General features: G+C 40.7%; 1 protein-coding gene across 2 annotated transcripts in view; it reads right to left on the reverse strand.

The window, feature by feature from the left end:
- The window catches only part of bbs9 (Bardet-Biedl syndrome 9), a 201,953-nt gene that overhangs the window by 159,879 nt on the left and 18,410 nt on the right, over positions 1-23,664 (reverse strand). For both annotated transcript variants that reach the window (XM_031298508.2, XM_031298507.2), the window contains exons 7-13: positions 16,182-16,266; positions 14,738-14,921; positions 8,286-8,415; positions 5,788-5,969; positions 5,257-5,333; positions 5,115-5,168; positions 4,858-4,960 (exon numbers count right to left, since the gene is read on the reverse strand). In XM_031298508.2, coding sequence (XP_031154368.1) covers positions 4,858-4,960; positions 5,115-5,168; positions 5,257-5,333; positions 5,788-5,969; positions 8,286-8,415; positions 14,738-14,921; positions 16,182-16,266 — 815 coding nt within the window. The remainder of the gene's footprint in view (positions 1-4,857; positions 4,961-5,114; positions 5,169-5,256; positions 5,334-5,787; positions 5,970-8,285; positions 8,416-14,737; positions 14,922-16,181; positions 16,267-23,664) is intronic.

Genomic DNA, 23,664 nt, shown 5'->3' on the forward strand with positions numbered 1-23,664 from the left:
GTGTGCATGTCTATATTTAAACAGTACATTGGGGTGACACGTGCATGAGTTTATGCATATGTGCCCATGGAAATGTATGTTAAAGTATTTATACAACTTGGAACTTGGGTATATACGTCTGGAACTCTGTGCGTGTGCGTGTGTGTGTGTGTGTGTGTGTGTGTGTGTGTGTGTGTGTGTGTGTGTGTGTGTGTGCGTCTGAGAGAAGCTTCTGAATGTGACCCGTTTGACCGCTTCCTAAACTCATGTAAACAAAGCGTCTCTTTAGTAGTGTAAACGTGACGGCGCAGTGAGCCACGGCCTCTGATCTTCCATATAAACAGTGAAACGTTGAGAGCTGCTGCCAAGAAGAAAAACTCTACAGAACCCAGAAGGTTTTTTTCTATCCTTAGTTGGCATCTTCTTCAATGAATTTACTTTTGATTTAGTTTGAGTTTTTGTTGGCATGCTTTTCATTGTCTGTTCAGACATGGAAGCTATCACTGTTCATGCAAATGACTTCCCAATCCAAAGTTTTTTTTTTCAGCTTACAGTTGATGTTACATGATCAGAAGTTCAGATTTATTACCTCCACGCACTATAGCCGTTAATTGGATGAAAAGCATAGTGATAATCAACCTTAAAACATACACTCTTTTAATAAATGTTTAGTGTTGATCAGCTATGTTTCTGTAGATCCAGAAACTCAAAAGTAAGTAACTCATTATTTTCTCTAGCTCTGAAATGTCTGAATTTTGGTGGTAAATGGTAAAATGTTCAGCGGTGGCCCCCAACTTATTTAGATTCATGGAGGCTACTTTGTCTTTCAGTGCTGCACGTGCTGTCATGTAAAAACCCAGATACATATGGTGAAATTAGCTTTCTCTAGAATATTAATAACAACATTTAAAAGAGGGTTTTGAAGCTACAATTCCAACACTATAAAATGTTTGATAAAAATGTATGCCAGACAATGAGTGCAGTATGATGAAAATATTGAACATGGACATGGATATATTGAAGTAAAGGAATAAATGTAAAGCATGTGCATTGTAAGATATGCCAAAATATGAAATGCAAGTCATAAAAATAAAATATGTGATCAATATAAATGGAGGAGACTGACAAAAGAATTTACTGGCAATATATTGCGTGTTGTGCAAAGAGCGCATCATGTTCAAATTAACAGTTGCAGAGGCCACATACAGTATATGTACAGATAAGAATGCACTGTGGTAAAATGCATTACACTTCTGCATGGACGCATCATGAATCATGGGAGAGCAGTGGTCAGTCTGATTCAGAGCTCAGGGCTAGATGGTGTTCCAACCGCATGAGAATGCTGCTCACATCTTGAAATCATAAATTCACAATCCATATCGGTCCATCGCAAAAAACTTAGCGACTACTCCTCTCTGATGGATGATGGTTTCAGCAAATGTCGGGAGCAGTTTTGGACAGAAAAAAATGACATTTCTTTGTTGCTGATCTAGCTTCTGTGCTTGTGGACATGGCTTCAAAAAATGAGTGTCGACACCATTGACGCTATGATAGTATAACCTGTGGCATTTCATTTGACTAATGACTTAACTGCATAATCTCTAGTGGCATTTATACCTTCATAGTGATAATTCAGTTACTTACTAAACAAAGAAACATTATTATTTACAGCAATAATATTCCTGTAGTGTTGAGACCAATATTCCATTCTGGGATGTAAAAAAATAGATGTAATTCACTGTAGTGATGGAATTACTGGAAGTCACTCTGGATGAGAGTGACAATTTCATGTCTAAAACAGGGATCTTCAACTGGGATCCAGGACCCCTGGTGGTCCTCCTTTTTTCAAAAATTAAAAACAGGAATCCAACAAAATATTAGCAAATATAACTCCCCACTGATGATAGGCTTACTGGCCTATAGGTAAGGTAGTCACTAAGGCCATCCACGGATACAGTTCATTCACTGTGCCACATGTAACATTAAAACATGATTTATAAAATCAGGCCAACAATTATTTGGCTATTTTAATGGCTTAGTTTTCTTTGCAAAAAAGGCATGTATAAAGGCTCTAGGCCGCCCTACACGTTATTGTAGGCCCAGTTTAATATGCAACTTCATTTTATACAGTATGTAGTAGGGGGTCCCTGCTCCGTCTCTTTCAGTTAAGGGGTCCTTGTCTTAAAAAACGTTGAAGACCCAGGTCTAAAATGAAGGTTTTAGATTTAATAGATATAATAGACTTATTAGATATATTTTAAATAAATAAATACTTTCCTTTAAAAAGGGAATAACTAGACAAACTAATCAACGCTTCTCTCCTCCTCGGCTCAGGCGGTGAGTGGAACACCAACGATGTTTAGAGCATTGTGTCATTACTGCATTACTGTCATAACTGCATTGACATGTGGCTTCATGCAGCAACACCTTCAAAAGGAGGCACATTTATAGCATGAGAAGATATGACAATGTCTTAAGAACTCATTTACTGTACACTATGAAGATGAAATAACTGCTGGTGAAATGTGAAACATGACCACTGTTTTTAGGAGTCCGAATTTTCTGGACCGCTCCAGAGTCTGACGGAAACGTTCATACATTAAGTCTCCACGTTTGAAAACACCCTTAATTTGTTTTGCTGACTAAGAACAAAGGAATTTGAAATCTGGTGGACATGCACTTCAGTCCGGAAAATAACTACCAAGAAATGACGACAAAAATACAATGAATTCTGGGTAACATGGAGACAATGTCAACATCTGGCAGCTTGGAAAGCCAAGCACAACAAAACTACAACAACAAAAGTCTGGACAGATGCTCACACTCAACTTCTTAGTAATGTATTCTCAGCTGGAAACCACAGAAGAGAGAGAAAAGAAGAACAAGTTTGAACAGAAAGTTCAAAGGACTGGATCTTTAGAAAAGTGTGTAACCTGGTAGGATAGGTTACAGAAACTCTGCCTAATAATGAAGCTACTTATGAGTTACTTGGCCTTTCTTTCCAAGTCGAGGTTTGCTTATAATTTGGCAGCTTAAAGCAAAGAAATGCAACAAATGAAACTTTTCCACTCTTGGTTCAGACCACAGAAAACAAACAGGAGGTGTGATGTAACGCAGCCAGCGTTAAGAGTCTTGTACACCAAAAGGCAGAGCAAGTCACCAACACCGTAAGGGTTAGGGCCCATTCAGACCAGAAGAAGCGGTCCGGTGATTTGCCGCAGGGTTGTGCAGCGGTGGGAGTTGCACTTAAAATTGCCTATTCATGTGACATAATGTTGTGATCTTTAACACGCCAATGTAACTAGACTTTACCATTCGCAATTACTGTTTTTTCGTCAGACCGTTTACAAATCTCAACATTTCGGAACTCACGTATAGGTAGCTTCATTTCACGGGAACAGAGAGAAAGAAAAGAGACGGAGAGACTGTGCTTTGTGCTGGAGCTTGTTGGAGGAAACAGTCAGCTGTTAAACAAACTCCTGGGCAGTTAAGTGCTTATGTTCCGTTTTGTACCCTCATAGTTTTTCAAAACAATCTAGTGGCAGCGATAGAGGCAGTAATGTTTACCGTTTCCTATACGGGACTCTCGTCCCGCCTAAAAACGGACTGTCTGACAAGTTTAACAAGTCTGATTGCAGGTTACGTGATTGGCCAACGCCAAAAATGTAATCTATCTCAACTTTTCGCCAAAGGCCACTGTGGTTATTTTCAGCCTAAACGCACTACTCCCATTTAAAATGAATGGGAAAACTTGCATTTTCACCTGCCTGCCTGACGTCCGCCTGAGTATATGCGAATGCAGCCTTAGAGGTTTAACTCCCCATGGGGCCACACATTTTAAAAATTTGTGTTGTCATAGTACTGTAAGGAGCTTCTGATAAAAGCCCAACTGGTTTACATTACACACTCTGTAAATTTACACTTGCACGTCTACATGCACACAAAAGGTGGAAAGAGTCAAACAGAGAAAACAGAGGGCGTTCAGATTTGTGTAACAGTTCAAAGCGAATGGCAAGCGCTGTGTTACAGGATGGGTGATGTTCTTTTAATGAGCCGGCCGCAGATATCAGCGTTTGGGGTTGGGAGGTTGTGTTTACGCAGTGTCTGGGTGACTCAGATCAAAGTTACCGCCATGTGGTCGCGGTGACCGAGTCTCCCCAACAGCTAGACGACAGAACACACAGTGTAAAAGGCTGATAAGGGCTGAACAAATACACGCCAACAAACACACACCTCTCACTTACTCAGTCACTCCCTGTGTGTACGTCTGTTTGGACTGTGAAGGAGGACGTGGTGAAGGAAAGGAGCGGACTAAATGTGTGTGTTGGATGCATGGGGGTGCGTATGTGTGATTGACAGAGTGAGTGACAGAGAAATGCTGGGAAAGAACAAAAGTGATTGATAACTTTAGATGTTGGGCGATCATGCACAAAACCATCTGCATAAATGCAATCAGTACTTCTCTTTCATCTATTTACAGTCTTGATTAATAAAGGTTTGGTTCATCCAAATAACAAAAAGCTAGTTTTGTTTAGAGATATCCGTTTATGCCGCCCTTTACTCTGTATACTCCACAGTTTACTGACAACAGCTTTCATTGAGACTCTTTTTCAGTATAAAGTAAGGAGGTTTGTATATTATCCAGAGTAACGGGGATACTGCTTCTGGAAAGATACATTACTGTTGAATCATTCATTGCTGTGAGCACCAGAAGCAAAACACAATCTATATCCATTATAATGGGATTGTAGCAGAAATTTCAGAGACATATATCTCAAAACTTGGACAGATAAAAGAGAGATAACAAGATAACACTATTGTACACACCCAAATACAATCGAGTGGACACACACACACACACTTATATTATAGACTGACCCATGGGTTCCAAAACAACTTTTTCCTGAGTGACGGCCAGAGGAGGCTGAATGCCGACGGTCATCTTAGAGGACTGTACAACACAACGGGCCTTCACCTTTAACTAGAGAGAGAAAGACAAAAGAAGTTTACAGGAGTGAGATGGGGGGGGGGGGCAAGATGAGACAAGAGGAAGAGAAAAGAAAATAATGAGACAACAGATGAGTCTATAATGATAGCAGGGAAATTCTGCTCATCAATGTGCGTCCTTAGCTCACCTGTACGGTTACTGAAGGGACGGGCAGACCGTCGATATCTTGGATCAGAGCTTGCTGCAGACGGAGACAAAGGGAATCATGAGTCTGTCTGTGCGTGTGCGCATCCAGTTGTAAATGTGCCAATGTGTCTTTATGTGTTTACCGATGGGCTGTCCATGCTGGAAGACACAGCAACTGTAACAATCAGATCCTCCTCAGCATCGGTTTTAGCCAGAATGTCTGTAACAACAACAACAACAACAACAACAACAACAACAGAGGAGCTTTATTCCACAACAACCAGTAATATGTATTCCTCAGAATATATTTCACAAAAAATATATTCGATGTGGTTAGATTTGCAAAATCAGAGCTACTCTGTAGGCAAACACCTTAGGTTAAGTCTGCAAACATTATTTAATTGGTCTATAAGAAGAAGACGATGATGATGATGAGGATGTTATTGGTTATTCGTTTACGACATTTGAACAGCCGAAATACCACATATTTCACCATTACAGGAACTGAAACTGCCTTTGTTTTCTAGCTATTTGTCACACTAAGTAAGACACGTTAAGACATCAGTTTGAGAACTGAAGTTCTAGTGACTTGTTTGAGACTCTGGTGCTTTAATCTAATATGTTTAAACTAATTCAGTCACTCAATCTCTAGTAAAGTAGCAGCAGTGTCCTACCCTGAGTCCTGGTGGCCTCTTTGATGAACTTCTGCAGCGTCTTCATTTCAGCATCCACCTGCTCGTAGTCGGCCTCCCTGGCATCCACCTTGGGCGTGGAGAAGAAGGAGGGGTCCGTACCCATGTAGGAGCACAGGAGGTGACCATCAGAGCTCAGGCTGATCACGACTCCTTTTATCTCCCTGAGGAGATGACAATGACATGTAAAACTGGTACTTACACCTAGTATGCCCTTTGAAATATGTTAGGAACTAGTCTCTAAAATGTCTTCTCTTCTGCAGTTCAAAATTAGCTTAGTTGTTATTAGTTTCTCTCATTTGAAGCTAATGTGCTTGCACTTGATTCTTGCAGTCCAGAGTTTGTACATTCATGGTTGAAAGCACTTAATTGGAAGTTGCTTTGCATCAGCTAAATTAAATGAATGTAATGTAATGTAGTTTGTTGCTTTATAGTTTCTGTAATGCTTTGTGGAAAAAACAATGCAAAGTTCAGCGTTGGTTTGTGATATGGAACAAGATGGAAATGCTCTGTGAAGCAATAATGTATTTCAACTCTGTGTGTGTGTGTTAAATGGTTGCAGATGTGTTGTAGTTCCTGTCCAGTGAGGCGGTAACACACACACGCGCCAGGGGTTCAGGTGTAGATCAGTGGCCGGATACACAACTGCATCGGAGGGTGTCTATGGGGGCATAAAGCTTTTCACTTGAACTGCGCACGGATACACACACACACACACACACACACACACACACACACACACACACACACACACCATTCTAGTCATTCCAAGTGTCTTGTATCTGGATAAAATCCAGATGAGATTTGCACTTAGCACTTAGCCACATAAAGTATCTCACAAAAGTGAGTACACCCCTCACATTTTAGTAAATATTTCATTATATCTTTTAATGGGACAACACTGAAGACATTACACTTTGCTACAATGTAAAGTATTAAGTGTACAGTTTGTATAACAGTGTAAATGTGCTGTCCCCTCAAAATAACTCAACACACAGCCATTAATGTCTAAACCGCTGGCAACAAAAGTGAGTACACCCCTATGTTAAATTCCCATAGAGGCAGGCAGATTTTTATTTTTAAAGGCCAGTTATTTCATGGATCCAGGATACTATGCATCCTGATAAAGTTCCCTTGGCCTTTGGAATTAAAATAGCCCCACATCATCACATGCCCTTCACCATACCTATATATTGGCATGGGGTACTTTCCGTAAGATCATCTCTCAATGCAAATCAAACCAGCTATTAGGCTAACCGACATAAAAACATGCCAATCTCTAGGTATTCTTCAGTGTTGTCCCATTAAAAGATATAATGAAATATTTACTAAAATGTGAGGGGTGTACTCACTTTTGTGAGATACTGTATATACATATCATCATGCTGCTGCAGGATTGGGCCTAATGCTACTTCCCTTCAGATCTTTTTATATTTTAGAAGATTAATTTATGCATGTCAGGTTCTGATTTTCCACGGATCTGTTTCAGATTGGGTCCAAATTTGGAGTTGTGAAGACCTCTAGTTGGTGAGTACAATTTGGAAAGAGAAAGAGAGCCTGAGCATTTAATCCGGAGGATTGGCAGAGTTAATTAAGTAATAAAATCCAATACTGCCTCTAAAAACATAAAGCAAAGACTCCTGGAGCATGGCTATGTATCACAGATATTCAAAGTGAGCTGTTTGTGTGTGTGTGTGTGTGTGTGTGTGTGTGTGTGTGTGTGTGTGTGTGTGTGTGTGTGTGTGTGTGTGTGTGTGTTCCTCTCCCACACTCTGTGCAGCCTACCACCAACATACTGGACAAGATGATTACTATCAAGTGCTTTAAAACAACACAGCCTCAACTAAACCAAAGAGCTACCCAGACACATACACTATCTCTTGCATCTAAAACACACACACACACACACACACACACACACACACAGAGAAACCACATCATTTTTCAGCCATGTTTGTGTTTTGCGTTGTAATTGTATCAAATTGGGGTTTGATTGGAGTTGTTTTGGAAAAACCAAATGATTGGCTACAGCTTGCCCCTCCTTACTCTGCTCTGATTGGCCAGCTGGAAGACATTGTCAGGTCATTTCCTGTTAAAAGTCACACACTGGATTTCACAAGCTGATAAACACACCTAGTGTGTGTGTGTGTGTGTGTGTGTGTGTGTGTGTGTGTGTGTGTGTGTGTGGCAAAAATAACAGTTTAAAATATCACACACTGAGATGTTCTTCTAAAGGGGCATTTTATACAGTTGTGAGGCGAGATATCTTTAGTAAATTCCCAATTCCAATGTTTTCTATTAATGACATCCTTAATAATTTAACAATACTTAACGTATTGAGTCCTTAATGAAAGGGTTCCTGAAGTAACTGTCTTGGTTCTACTGCAGTGCAACAGTCAGTATCTCTCAGTTTCCTCAGAGGTAAATTTGAGAACTCTCTGTATCATCAGATGTTGTGTTTTGCTGGACGTCATACTCACGGGAAGTTGGCGACGCGAATGGCCACGGGCACAAAGGGAAGTTGCGCCGCCCACTTTAGAGTCACATCCTGGTAAACCAGCAGCATGTTGGTGTGGTTACCTAGCAACAGGTTGGTCGTGCCATCTGTCACTAAACAAGACCAGAAAAAAATGGGGATCAAATGGTGATAAAAAAGTCTTCCTGTTAAAATAATTGTCCTAATTACACATTTTACATTTATTTAATTGTCTTAAGAAGAATAATTTACAATTAACTCAATAGTAAAAAAAAAAAAAAAAAAAAAAAAAAAAGCCTTGAGTACAAGAGTGTCAGGCTTACATTGTGGTAGAACAATGTGGTGCTGATGTGAAGTTCAAAGCCATTTTTATGACTCTCCAGTAGTAAAGCGGAGAGCTTTCATGACCTCTGCCCTTCCTGGTTGTTTAATGTCACGTGTTAATCTGGATTCAAATTTAGCAGGGCTGTACAGAACCAATAGGATTAAAGTAGACTACAGCCATGTGTGTGTGCCCCAGGACAGTTCAGTTAATTCTCGTGACCACTGAATAACCACTGAATTGGTGATGCAACTGGGATCAAAAATCAAGCTGTGCTACAGACAATACAAAGCTTTTTCACCCCCTTTTCTGCCTTTCCTTACACTTCCATTTGTTGCATTCACTGGTTTGATATCATTATGCCCAGGCACAAGGTTAGAGCAAGCTTTTGCATGTGTGTGCATGTGTACATATTGGGCAGGCTGAGCAACTAGTATGACAATATGCTGAAATAAACCAAAAGGAATTATTCCGCAGACTCATGTTCTATCTTATTTAAAGGTCCCATGGCATGCACATTTTACTTTATGAGTTTTTTTTAACATTAATATGAGTTCCCCCAGTCTGCCTATGGTCCCCCAGTAGCTAGAAATGGCGATAGGTGTAAACCGAGCTCTGGGTATCCTGCTCTGCCTTTGAGAAAATGAAAGCTCAGATGGGCCAATCTGGAATCTTCCCTTTATGACATCATAAGGGGAAAGGTTACCTCCCCTTTCTCTGCTTTGCCCGCCCAGAGAATTTGGCCCACCCATGAGAGAGAGAGAGACATCATGGCTTGCAAACAAGCAAAGTGGCAGTTGGTCAAGGCCACACCCCCAACCTCCACCTTGCCCCCCCCCTCTCCTCCTCAATAGCATTTAAAGCTACAGACACAGAAATGGCACATCCTAAGGAAAGCTCATTGTGGGACTGGCTCTAGTGGCTGTAATTCTGCACCAAGGCTGAATTTCGGGAAAGAAACTTCAGATACAGTATTAGGGGACCACTAAGGCCTATATAAAAGAGACTTCAGATACAGTATTAGGGGACCACTAAGGTCTATATAAAAGAGACTTCAGATACAGTATTAGGGGACCACTAAGGCCTATATAAAAGCATCCAAAAAGTAGCATGTCATAGGACCTTTAAAGTCATAAAATGAAACATTATTGATCACAAAATACCAAATGAGGTTTAAAATCTGCTCCATATCCATTAGAAGTACCACAATATAAACGTCACTTTTGACGATTCAACTTAGTGTCTCGTGGCTACAAATCCAACCTCAGTTTTATAGCAGTAAAAATGCATTGGTTTTGTCTCTGATTTTTGGCTTTGGAAAACAGTGGTGCATATTCACATATCCAACTATAGAGCACAGAAATAACACATTCCTGTGGTGGGTGGCATTGCCCTTTAAGAAGTGTACAACTTGTACCGTCCTGTAAAGAAAAATCATCTCTTTACGTCTCACATCTGGACAACTCATTGTCATTTAGGTCTTTCATTTTAAGACAAGGTCAACTTTTATAGGTGTATATAAAACTAAAGTTACATATACACTTTCTCCTGTGACTCACGGCTAGAAACATTAAATATAAATACTACTTATGTTTTCCTACTTATTGCGCACACACACACACACACACACACACACACACACACACACACAAAATGTCCAGTCCATCCCACGTTACCACCTAAAGAGATCTGAGGTGACGACCACACGCAAAACAAACACGCCTCACTCACGCACAGTTGAATACACCAGTTATAATATAGTAACAGCGGTCAGCAGGGTGGTACAGCGCAGGGGTCAAAATGACACAGTGTGTGTTGGTGCCACATCAAAGCAAAACACACACCTATCACAGCATCAGCGTTATAATTACAACCTAATTAGAAAGGTCCAATCTACGTTCTGCCGTCATCACCAAGCCAAACATCAGCTCCCTTTTTACTATCCTTTCCTCCGTTACTCTTCCATCTCCAGCTCACGTATCTGCACTTCCTCTCTATTCCTGCCTGCCTTTTCTACCCATCTCCTTAATCCTCTTTTTTATTTTCCCACCATCTGCCCAAAGTTTCACTCTTCCTTTCAACTTCTCCTGTCTTTCTGCCTTTTCCTCATCACTCTCTTCCTTCTCTCCTCTCCCCAATGGGTATCATTCCTTGAAGGAGAAAAGTCCATCTAACCATCTAACCGCAACATCCCTGGTTCGATTGCAGCCAGGGACAGTTGATGGATGTCAGTGCAGCTACCCTGCACCGGGTAGATTGATTTCAAAGTTATTTCACTCGTTCACAAGAGTCTTAATGGTTTGGGACTGACCTACATTTTTGTCATTTTAAAATTCTTCACGGTCTCTACGATCCTCTGCTGCAGTTTTTTTAAATACAAACTGTCACACAAAAGAACAACTGTTCACTCTCTTTGTTTTAATTTGATCTTTTACACATACTATTGTTCTTAGCATGCAATTTGCTGTCTTCGTTGTTTGTTATTCATTTGATTTCTTGGTATTATAGTGCAGCATTTGCACTTAATTTATTTTCGTCTTATTGTAAAGCACTTTGAGCTACACCCCCTGTATGAAAGGTGCAGTATAAATAACTTATATAGTCATTTTTTATTCCCTCTCACAATGTTTCCTTTGTGCCTCTCTACTACATGTTGTCCAATAAAGGCAAATTAATGCCTAATATTATAAAACAATAGGAGTATAAGATATTTCATCTTAGTCTTTTGGAAATGTTTACCAAATGTTCTCTTTTTTGTTAGAATTTTACATAATAATATGTATATAGTTATGTCAGTTAGTTATGTATAGTTATGTACAGATAAGTGACAAATTTAAGGAAAACCCCTAATTGAGGGATGCAAACCATTCTTACAAAAGATATTTCCTTAATTAGTGTTTTGATCATGGTGTTGGAGAGCGCTGTTTAGACTTCACTCTCAAATCTCCCACAGGTGTTCACAGTGACTGTGAAGGCCATAGTACACGGTTTGCATACTTGTCCTACTCATCAAATCCTCCAGTGAGTTTATGGAGTTTCTAGAAGTAGGGATCAGATAATATTATCCAAACCAAGAGATTTGGCATATCATTGTGGATTGAATCAATGCGAGAGCTGAACTACAGTGTTTCTGGCTAGCAGTCGAGCCAATAAAGTTATCTGACAGAGAAAGAAATAGACAGACGGGGGGGTAGACAGGGGGAGTGAGGGCAGTGGTCCAGCAGAGGCAGCTGTGAGGCTGAAGGCCAGAAGGAAAGCGTAAGGAAACACTCAGGAGATCACTGTTGTCTATCCTCTTCTGCACGACACTCTCAATAGTAAGGGTTGTGTGGAGATCCACTAAATGCACTTGCACAATAAAAGAACAATTTCGGAATGGTCAGCGGCAGCTCTGACAGTCACAGGGTCTAATAAACTGAAGATCAAACAAGGACACAGAGGAGTTGCTGTCTTCCAACCATGTGGGATTTTTTGTGGGTTTTTGATTGTTGTTGAGGAGTCTGTCCCAATAAAAGGTACTTTTGTTTTTCACTGGCACATCATGCATTGAATCTATAGTCAATTTCCAAGAATAATTGAATAATGTCTGGACCAGATAGTGAAGGGAACTTTGAAAGCTTTATTACAGTACTTTAAAATTTCCATCCATTCCCCCCTTCTGGATGCTTCCTCCAATCCATGTTTTGCTTTCGTTCACATCCGTCTTTCATTTTCTCTTTCCGTCTCTCAGCTCTCTAGTCCAGATCAAGTGTAACACTCTCCAAAGAATGGTTCTATGGTACATTGTTGCATAAACTGAACCAGACAGAAACATTTTTGAACGCTCATAAAAAAGGTTGTTTATTGCTCCATGCTCAAAAGGCTATACACACACAACTTTCATTCTACTGTATTTAAGCATCACTCTGGAGGTCCAACCATATCTGGGTAATTAGGTTTGCATGTGGTGATAAGAATCAGGCCGCAGAAGGCTTATACCATATACCTCCTTCTCTTCCGTATCAAAAAATAAACAACTTTAAAGTTTTAGTCCCTAGATGCCAGGGTAAATCAAGTGAGCATAAAGACAGAGTGTGATGCTGGTTTTGGATAAAACGTGGTGTATTGTAGTTATTAGCACCCTTATCCAATGACAAAGGTTGCTCAGAAACACATAGATCAGTAAGAAACACAAGAATATAAGTAATAAGAAGATGTAAGCATCCAGATCCTGGATACTCTCGTTGTTTCACTTCCTGCCCGGCTGTCCGAATGCCCCGTGGCTCGCGTGAAAATAGACCCCGCGGCGCCTCCGGAACGCAGCGCAGTTGCGCCCGGTGGAAAATAGGGGTAACCTTCCTTTAACAACGGGGGTGTAGACCATGCAGATCACAATACAACAGCATTTGTGCGTTAGTATGCATGTGTGTGTGCACGTTTGTGCTTGTTCTCACGTCTACTTTTTCTGAGAAGTGTCTAAACTGGAGACCATCTTAAGACCTGTTGGCACAGTAGGATAATCATCACAGACTAAATCAAATCTTATCCATTGTGTGTAAAGGAGGCATTAGCCAGATGCGATGAAACTGAGTTACTACAGCTGCACAATTATCACATTATACATAATCCCTCTCTTCTCCTATCAGAGGTGAAGACAGGGAGAGGTATTCAAGTCTGGAACCCATTACAGGTCTGTAGCTGTGTTGTGCTGTGCATATTCATCATGGCTAAATGAACTGCTACTGCATGAACCTGTGTCCACGTGAACATGACCGAAATGCCAAATTTGGTCAAACTATCTGGTTTGATATCTCAAACAAATGTTACTAAGAAAGCATTTTCTTTCCCGCTTTGTCTCGTCTTTGCTGCAGTTTGGACATGAACTTTTGGCCACATTTTGGGCTTCTCAGTAAGTGATCGTTATCATGTTTCAACACCATAATTGTGTATCTGCACAATGTTACTTTTCATGAGTAACACAGCCTTGTTTTAAGCTTTATTTAAAGAGTTTATTGGTGTTTGGAGTTTTATTTAAGCCTAAACCATAAAAGAGCATTGTATCCATCAGTTTCTTTGAAAATCACCAAATATGGACATGCACGGTATTCACTGGACAGCAACAATATATTAAGTATCATACCTCTCAATCTATATATCTATATATATATATATATATATATATATATATATATATATATATATATATATATATATATATATATATATACACTGTGTATATGTATTATGAAATTCATTCATCTTGCACCATATGTTTATGTACTACAGTGTCTGTTGAGTTTTTCTTTTAATGCATGCAGCAGAGCTACTCCAGCAGTTCCATCATGTTCTGCCAAAAGCAGCTTCCTGCACAGCCAGTCGTGTGGCACTGGGCCACTGCACAGAATACTTTGTTTCTGTGTATTTCACTTATGCTCAGTGGTTTGGTTGTGGCAGGTGCACCGGTGCGTTGTGCATGGTGTGTTGCTGCCCTTTACTTTACTCCAGGTTGAAAACATCAGCGCTGCATTGGCTAAATTTGACACTATAATCCTGCAGTAGCTGTGCTCAGTTCTCTGCAAAACAACGCCATGTACCCAAATTCTTCAAGAACAGCAAGTTCTCTTCCCTTTTTTTATTTTCAGTTCCAATTCATCTCGATTAGCTGCCAAATGCTAAAGTCTAATAAATGTTGGCACTCTACTTGAGCATGATTGAACAAGTCCCGTGACCTTTGATCTCTTGTTCTCTCTTTGAATAGTGATGCTTACACTAAAACTAACCACTGCCTTTAAGATTCTAATAGAATTTGGACTCAAAAGGATTCATTTTGCAGCAAATAAAACACAGAGACAAGATGAATTTAATTTCCTCTTTACAATTCTGTAACCTGTGTTTCCCTTCCCTTTCTATTTCTGTGTTTTATAAGTTTTGGTTCAATCTTTATTCCTACACATCCAGATAAGGGCCCGGTCTATTGTTTCTACTGCTCAGCCAATCTGTATTAATTCCTTAACCGGTCAGGTGTGCAGGAGTAGAGCTAAACAAAAGGCTTGGACAAGAAGAACATGAGGACTGGTGAAATATCCCTTGAAAGATAAGGTTTATCTCGCTGCCCTACTTAAGCCGTATTTTAAAGGTTCAGTGTCGTGGTTTACCTGAGGCGTAGGGCAGAAAGGAGCTGGGGTTGAACTCCAGCTTCTTCATGAAGCGGATCTGGCCGCTGTCACGGAGACAGTAGAGGTTCCTCTCACCCAGAATGAAGATGAAGGAGGAGTAGTGGGAGAGGGAGGGCACACAGAGGTCTAGGGCCTGCTCTCCCAGGACAAACGTCCAGTCAGGCTGGAGGAGAACACACACAGTTACAGCACACTAACCTCTTTTCTTACAACAAGCATGATGTATACTCTGAGTACCCTTCACAGAATGTTTATGCAGTCACTGAAATCCATCTCTTTTGTTAAGTATTCCCATTGTATAAAGGCAGCCATGTGGCCAAATGCATTTAAGCTCTATGAATAAAGACATGTGATCTGTGTATGTTGGCATTCATGGCTCTTGTGCTTTTGTGGTGCTGTGGGAAAATTGAAAGTGTTAGTGCTCTCTGGAAAATGGCAAGAGTACTAAAAGGCATGGACATTTTTCCTAACTGACATTCAATACATTCATACTAATTATAAAGATCAATATGATTCAAGGTTATGGGTAAATGTGCTGGTGCCTTTCATTCGTACATAAGTTTCTTTTACATTCTTCATTCTACAGTTTTGCTGCCGATCGTTTATACAATATTGCAGAAGTTTTTAATCTTACCGTTAAATCTAACTGCTGTTTGCAGTTCTTAGTTATTGTATTATTTAATATCTGTTATAGTATGTGCAGTTGAACTTGCACTTTACAGTAGGCCTCTCGGGGGCTTGCTTACCTATTGTTGACCGTCTTGGCCCGAGAGGAACATATCATTCAACTGTATATACTATAGATGAATACCAATGCATTTGAATTTGAACTAGCTGTCAACTAACTGTACCTTACCCACATACAACCAATAACACAGTTACGTTATGTATGTTATGCACATTAATGTTTGTCGGACCTTTAACATGCTCAAACTAACAACATATTTGTTTGTGCTAGCGTTGTTAAGCATGGTTTTAGGAACCTAATCCAACTAGGTCACAAAGGATACAATTGTCCAAAATATGGATTCCTCTATTGTTTAAATTTGACTGGGGAAAACAAAATTCTTCAGATTTCAGGTTAAAGCTGCATTAATGCCAAAAACCAACAGAATCTTTCTCGGGCTATCCTCGATTAAAGAAATTCTTAGTCGACTAACACACATGATTTGATCTGTAAAACTGAGTTTCTCCACAAAGAATCATGCAAAAGCGCAACTTTAAATCTAGTGCTTACGTTTCTTGGAAATAAGTCATTAAGCATGAAAAATGCATAAAACGTGACTAATCAACTAAAGAAATCTTTGTCGATTAAGACTAAAACGACTGATTAGCCGACTCATCGACTAAGAGGGGGCAGACCTAGATCTTACGTACACACACTGTCAGTTTATCTCTGGTAGCTGCTGTGTTTAGGACTCACCATCAGCCTTTTGCCTCCAGTCTTGAGGGGCAGATCAGGATCCTGTCGACTCTCTGCCTCTGTAGCCACTGCCAGAGTCTCAAACCTGGGAGTCAGATAGACACAGACAGCTGCTTAGCATAATATTTAATCTCTGGACAGCGTACTATTAGGGTGTTGTTTTCCGGCCACCGTTTTATATGCAAGTTGCTTTCTGAACCGTTTCTGCAAGCAAACACCAAGCTATTTCGGACATGTAAAAGTTTTAAATCCATATGCATCCAACTTAATGAATCCAAAGTTTATCTCTGCTATGATTAAATATTCTTGGAAACAGTCCATTTTTACTCAGTAGGTATTTTGACCGTATTGGTTGCTTGGGAAGACCTGGAAGTGAACTGCCTTGCTTAAGGAAGCTTTGCACTATGCAGAGAGCATTTCCCATTTAACCATTCCTTCCAGATATTTCAGTCCAAAAACTGAAATTAGTGACTCTCTGGTTACAAATTTTGCTTATTTTACCACTAGCCCAAGACCACAACATCACCAGCTATTTTCCTGAGTGAAATTCCAAATGTAAGGCCAGGGCAGAGATCCTAGTACACATCAGTTATTCACATTTAAATAAAGTCAAACACTGTATAACATGTCCATTATTAACAAAATCCACAGCTAGCGTCTCATATCCTCTCTCTCTTTTACAGCTTCTGTCAGGTCAGTCAACAAGCGACTGACCTGCTGTTCCCCGGAACTGTGGTCTATCAGTTTTAATCAGCGAGCTGTTAGCAACTGGCTGAGGATAAAGTGGTCAGACTGATCTGTGGTCAGTTGATTTTGGCATCTTCAGCATCAGGATTTTTCCAGTAAGAAGCTGGCAGTCGAAGTGGCTTGGCGGGAATCTATCCTTCTCCTCGAACACCTGGATGAACGGAGAGCTCCAAACCCCGACCCAGCCCGACTCCGGACTGCAGCCCGCTAAATAACTGCTGATTTATCCACTCTCATTCAGTAATACAGTGTTGCAGTTAATCAAAGCTGGCAGCAATCTTTACATCAGGAGACACAATTTTCACCTTTGGCATTTTTTTGTTTAGTAGTTTAACCCTTGTGTTGACTTCGGGACACAATGACCCATTTTCAATTTTTGTTTTATATCAGAAAATATGGGACGTAGAAATAAGCGCTGAAAATGTGTACAAGAAAAATTTAACAATTTAAAACGTTGGAAAAAGCAAAAACAAACTGTGAAAAAAAGGTGTCAAAAACGTCAGGAAGGTTGACGGGAAGACAACACAAGGGTTAAGCAATATTTGGGTGATGTTAGAAAACTAATTAGACAAACTGACGGAAAAAAACAGCACGTGTTCACTGAAGAATTCAGTATAAGGGTTCAAGTTTTTCATGTTTAACCCTTGAGCACTTCATGTAAGTAAAATTGCTGGGTTTTGAAATGTTTGCCTTATTGGTTAGTAAACAATGCAACAACACTATACACTGTACTTTATAGGAATAGCATTGTTTCTGTAGTTAGTTTTTTATGAAGGTAAATATGGGGCAGCGGCTCTAGGGAAGGCAATGTCTGTTGGTTGGTCAATGACTTTCAGACTGAAATATCTTAAATATTACATGGATTGCTATGAAATCTGGTGCAGACATTAATGTACTCCTCAGGATTAATTGTAATAACTTTGGCGATATCGTTACTTTTCATCTATGGCCATCATCAGGTTAAACTTTTGAAATGTCCAATACTGCCAGACCAAATACCTGCAAAATGAATACAATTCCCATCAGCCTCAGCTGTACTCTGTGTTCACTGTGAATAAGCAAATGTTAGCATACTAACACCGTAAATTAGGATGATTATAATTACCTGCTAAACATCAGCATGTTAGCATTGGCCTTATGAGCATGTTAGCATATTGACAGTTGTGTTTAGATGCATTCAGCGTGAATGCACTAACTCAAACCTGTTTAGAGTTAGTATGTAAAATGGAATTGGGACACAGCTTTGGTTCTGTATGCATCACAGGCAACTCAATCACCAAAAGGCCCCATTACTAATCATATTTTTTTTTTAGAGTGAAGCAAGATAAATGTAAAATACATTTCAAGCGCCATCAGGTCTTCATTGGTATTTTATAAAGACTTTTTCTTCCTTACCTTTGTTTATTCATTTTAAATGTTTTGTATAGAGGAAGAAATTGTCACATTACTGCCATCCCATTGCCTAAAACATTTCAGTTTTATACCCTTATAAATCAAATTAGCATAGGTGACCCTAAAAGTAACACTAATTCCTCATTAAATTGTGCATAAAACAGCAAATGCAAGTGTTTTAAACTGATTTTTGCAATGCAACATTTATAGTTTTCAACTCTTCTGTACAGTAGTGGTACCTGCTGAGCTTCTATGAGAAATGGAGAGCAGACTAACAAGCTGCGTTATGGATGACTGCCACTAAAGAAACCTTTTCATCACACCGTGGATTTCCCGGGGAAGAAAATTGACTAAAATATATATTAAACATGTCAGCGGTTTTAAGCTTTTAAAGCAAGACTCAACGGATCGACAGACCCACTCCTGCATGAGTGAATGGATTAAATTCAGCCTAATAATACTAAAACAACACCATAAAATAACTGTATTCTTTCATTCTGTTTTGGTATTGCTATTCCAGCCTTCACTTAAATGTCTTATTAATGATGGGATGTGAGGCAGCATGAATGAATTAAAACTGGACATGCATGTGTGTGTATGTGTGACTGTGTGTGTTCAGTTAAATCCACCAGAAATTGGTTGGATGTTGATTTAAGTATAATGAAAGAGGGTAAAAATAACACAAAGCACTGTGTGTGCGAGAAAAATGGAAAAACCACAAAAATCTGATTATTCACCTGCATGCCTAACATATGAGGATGGAGAACAAGACGCACACACACAGACCACTGGCATAGACAAACTCTTGAGAACGTGGAGAGGTTTTTTTTTTGTTGTTTGCCATTTAAAAGTGCTTGTGGTGGACATGGTGTGTGCGCTCTCACATGCATGGACAAAGTTTTGGTAGGCCCCGACAGTGTGTTCTCATTTATATGAAAGAGGATCTCTCTGAAAAGCTCCACAAACAAACACTCATTTACCTTAAACATATAGGCTACATCATACAAGCATATACATAGCCACAGCATGCACACACACACACAAACACAAATTATACAAACACACACTACATATGCTCTCTCAGTGTCATGGGTAAACACAAACTAAAATCTCAAAGCTGACGCCAACACACACACACACACACACACACACAAAATCAAGCTCTCATTCATCAGGACAGGAGACGGTCCAACAGGCTAAATAAACTGAGCGAGGCAGAACAGTTTGACCAGTCATCTGATATGAAATGTATAACAGTCAGTGAAGCCCTGACCCCGTCATCTGATATATATATATATATATATATATATATATATATATATATATATATATATATATATATATATATATATATATATATATATATATACATACAGTGAGGAAAATAAGTATTTGAACACCCTGCTATTTTGCAAGTTCTCCCACTTAGAAATCATGGAGGGGTCTGAAATTGTCATCGTAGGTGCATGTCCACTGTGAGAGACATAATCTAAAAAAAAAAAATCCAGAAATCACAATGTATGATTTTTTAACTATTTATTTGTATGATACAGCTGCAAATAAGTATTTGAACACCTGTCTATCAGCTAGAATTCTGACCCTCAAAGACCTGTTAGTCTGCCTTTAAAATGTCCACCTCCACTCCATTTATTATCCTAAATTAGATGCACCTGTTTGAGGTCGTTAGCTGCATAAAGACACCTGTCCACCCCATACAATCAGTAAGAATCCAACTACTAACATGGCCAAGACCAAAGAGCTGTCCAAAGACACTAGAGACAAAATTGTACACCTCCACAAGGCTGGAAAGGGCTACGGGGAAATTGCCAAGCAGCTTGGTGAAAAAAGGTCCACTGTTGGAGCAATCATTAGAAAATGGAAGAAGCTAAACATGACTGTCAGTCTCCCTCGGACTGGGGCTCCATGCAAGATCTCACCTCGTGGGGTCTCAATGATCCTAAGAAAGGTGAGAAATCAGCCCAGAACTACACGGGAGGAGCTGGTCAATGACCTGAAAAGAGCTGGGACCACCGTTTCCAAGGTTACTGTTGGTAATACACTAAGACGTCATGGTTTGAAATCATGCATGGCACGGAAGGTTCCCCTGCTTAAACCAGCACATGTCAAGGCCCGTCTTAAGTTTGCCAATGACCATTTGGATGATCCAGAGGAGTCATGGGAGAAAGTCATGTGGTCAGATGAGACCAAAATAGAACTTTTTGGTCATAATTCCACTAACCGTGTTTGGAGGAAGAAGAATGATGAGTACCATCCCAAGAACACCATCCCTACTGTGAAGCATGGGGGTGGTAGCATCATGCTTTGGGGGTGTTTTTCTGCACATGGGACAGGGCGACTGCACTGCATTAAGGAGAGGATGACCGGGGCCATGTATTGCGAGATTTTGGGGAACAACCTCCTTCCCTCAGTTAGAGCATTGAAGATGGGTCGAGGCTAGGTCTTCCAACATGACAATGACCCGAAGCACACAGCCAGGATAACCAAGGAGTGGCTCTGTAAGAAGCATATCAAGGTTCTGGCGTGGCCTAGCCAGTCTCCAGACCTAAACCCAATAGAGAATCTTTGGAGGGAGCTCAAACTCCGTGTTTCTCAGCGACAGCCCAGAAACCTGACTGATCTAGAGAAGATCTGTGTGGAGGAGTGGGCCAAAATCCCTCCTGCAGTGTGTGCAAACCTGGTGAAAAACTACAGGAAACATTTGACCTCTGTAATTGTGAACAAAGGCTACTGTACCAAATATTAACATTGATTTTCTCAGGTGTTCAAATACTTATTTGCAGCTGTATCATACAAATAAATAGTTAAAAAATCATACATTGTGATTTCTGGATTTTTTTTTTTTTAGATTATGTCTCTCACAGTGGACATGCACCTACAATGACAATTTCAGACCCCTCCATGATTTCTAAGTGGGAGAACTTGCAAAATAGCAGGGTGTTCAAATACTTATTTTCCTCACACTATATATAAATAAATAAATAAAACAGTCGGTGAAACCATAACACATCAGTGCCTGGTTGAATAAAAGTTTCTCTCTTCAAGACTTCCCTTAAGACGTGAATCTGCATGGCTAGATACCACAACAGGTAAGAGAATGAGAATGCTTGTACCTGCCCTTTAAGAACGATGTAAGAATTATCTCGAGCAAACTTCAAAGAAAGGTGAATATTTAGGGTCGAAAAGGACAGAGGTTGCTGTATGCTGTACAGATTATAATGTATACAGTGCGGTGGACAAGAGTGGACTGCCCAGACAGAGCAGATTGAAATATTGCTTTCTACATACATCTCTTTAAATGAAACCATTTCAACCAAAAATGATATGTTAGTTCGGGGTGTATACACTTCACACTGTAATGTAAATAAAAGCTTATTGCTATAAGTAATGCAGTGTTGTTGCATATCTAAAAGGTACACAGTATCTGCTATATGTCATTTACAGAATATGCATCAAAGGGCTGTGTGTCCAGGGAGAGTAGTGAAGTCAGTGTTTCCACGGTGATAACTAGTCTGGAGAATCTCTTGATACTGGTGGGGGGCATCCAGATAACAAACAGCTGGGAAAGAAAACTACAGACACGCATACCGTACACCCACGCAGCCTGTGAGACTTCTGATAGCTCTCCATGCCTGTGCCAGAGGGAAATAGGCAGTGTGCATGTGCTCACATTAAAGGGAGATATTTTCCAATCAAACTGTGTGTGGGTGTGTGTATCTGTTTTGGTCCATCCAGGCGAGATCTGCAGTGAGATCAGATGCCTTTAAGATGGTTCAGCGCCGCTCACTAACCATCAGCAGCTGAAACTGAAGACAATGGATAACACCAGGTATCCTCAGATAACTTCATAGCTGCTACAGCTTACAGACTAAAACTTTTGAAGTGATGTGTTTTCATTTGGGGACATTGGTGTTAACCAACCTCAATCTAACAATCTCTAAAATACATATGTTTTACTTTGCTCTTTTATTACTTAAAAAGCAATTCATGATATGCTTTATTTTCTTTTTAGCAATAATTTAGCCAAAGTACATCAATTATTTCATTGCAACACACTCCATGACAAATAATTCAAACAAATTACATATACAGTGCCTTGCAAAAGTATTCACCCCCCTTGGCTGTTTACCTATTTTGTTACATTACAGCCTTTAGTTTAATGTTTTTTTTAATCTGAATTGTATGTGATGGATCAGATCACCCTCTCCTGGAACCATCACCTTATCATGGTGGAGAGGTTTGTGTGTCCCTATGAACCTGAGGGCTGTGTTGTCTGGAGCTTTGTGCTCCTGGTAGGGTCTCCCAAGGCAAAGTGGTCTCAGGGGAGGGGCCAGACAAAGAATGGTTCAAAAACCCTATGAAAAAACGAGGTAGAGATGGAGTGACCCTGCCCGGAGGAAGCCCGGGGCCCCCATCTGGAGCCAGGCCCAGATGGAGGGCCCGTCAGCGAGCGCCTGGTGGCCGGGTTTGCCACAGAGCTCGGCCGGGCACAGCCCGAAAAAGCTACGTGGCACCTCTCTCTCTAACCCATGGGCCCACCACCTGTGGGAGGAACCGCTGGGGTCGGGTGCGCTGCCACATGGGTGGCAGTGAAGGTCAGGGGCCTCGACGGACCAGACCCGGGAAGCAGACGCTGGCTCTGGGGACGTGGAACGTCACCTCTCTGTGGGGGAAGGAGCCGGAACTTGTGCGGGAGGTGGAGCGCTACCAGTTGGATCTGGTGGGGCTTACCTCTACGCACAGTCTCGGTTCTGGAACCATACTCCTGGATAGGGGTTGGACTCTTTTCTTCTCCGGAGTTGCCCAGGGTGTGAGGCGCCGGGCGGGTGTGGGGATACTCACAAGCCCCCGGCTGAGCGCCGCTACGTTGGAGTTTACCCCGGTGCATGAGAGGGTCGCCTCCCTACGCCTGCGGGTTGTGGGGGGGAAAACTCTGACTGTTGTTTGTGCGTATGCACCAAACAAGAGCTCGGAGTATTCGGCCTTCTTGGAGACCTTGAATGGAGTCCTGTATGGGGCTCCAGTGGGGGACTCCATAGTTCTGCTGGGGGACTTCAACGCGCACGTGGGAAATGATGGAGACACATGGAGAGGCGTGATTGGGAGGAACGGCCTCCCTGATCTAAACCAGAGTGGTTGTTTGTTGTTGGACTTCTGTGCTAGTCATGGATTGTCTATAACGAACACCATGTTCGAACATAGGGATGCTCATAAGTGTACTTGGTACCAGAGCACCCTAGGCCAAAGGTCAATGATCGATTTTATAATCGTTTCATCTGATCTGAGGCCGTATGTTTTGGACACTCGGGTGAAGAGAGGGGCAGAG

The sequence above is a fragment of the Sander lucioperca genome, chromosome 10, assembly GCF_008315115.2.
Source record: "Sander lucioperca isolate FBNREF2018 chromosome 10, SLUC_FBN_1.2, whole genome shotgun sequence".
NCBI classification, from domain to species: domain Eukaryota; kingdom Metazoa; phylum Chordata; class Actinopteri; order Perciformes; family Percidae; genus Sander; species Sander lucioperca.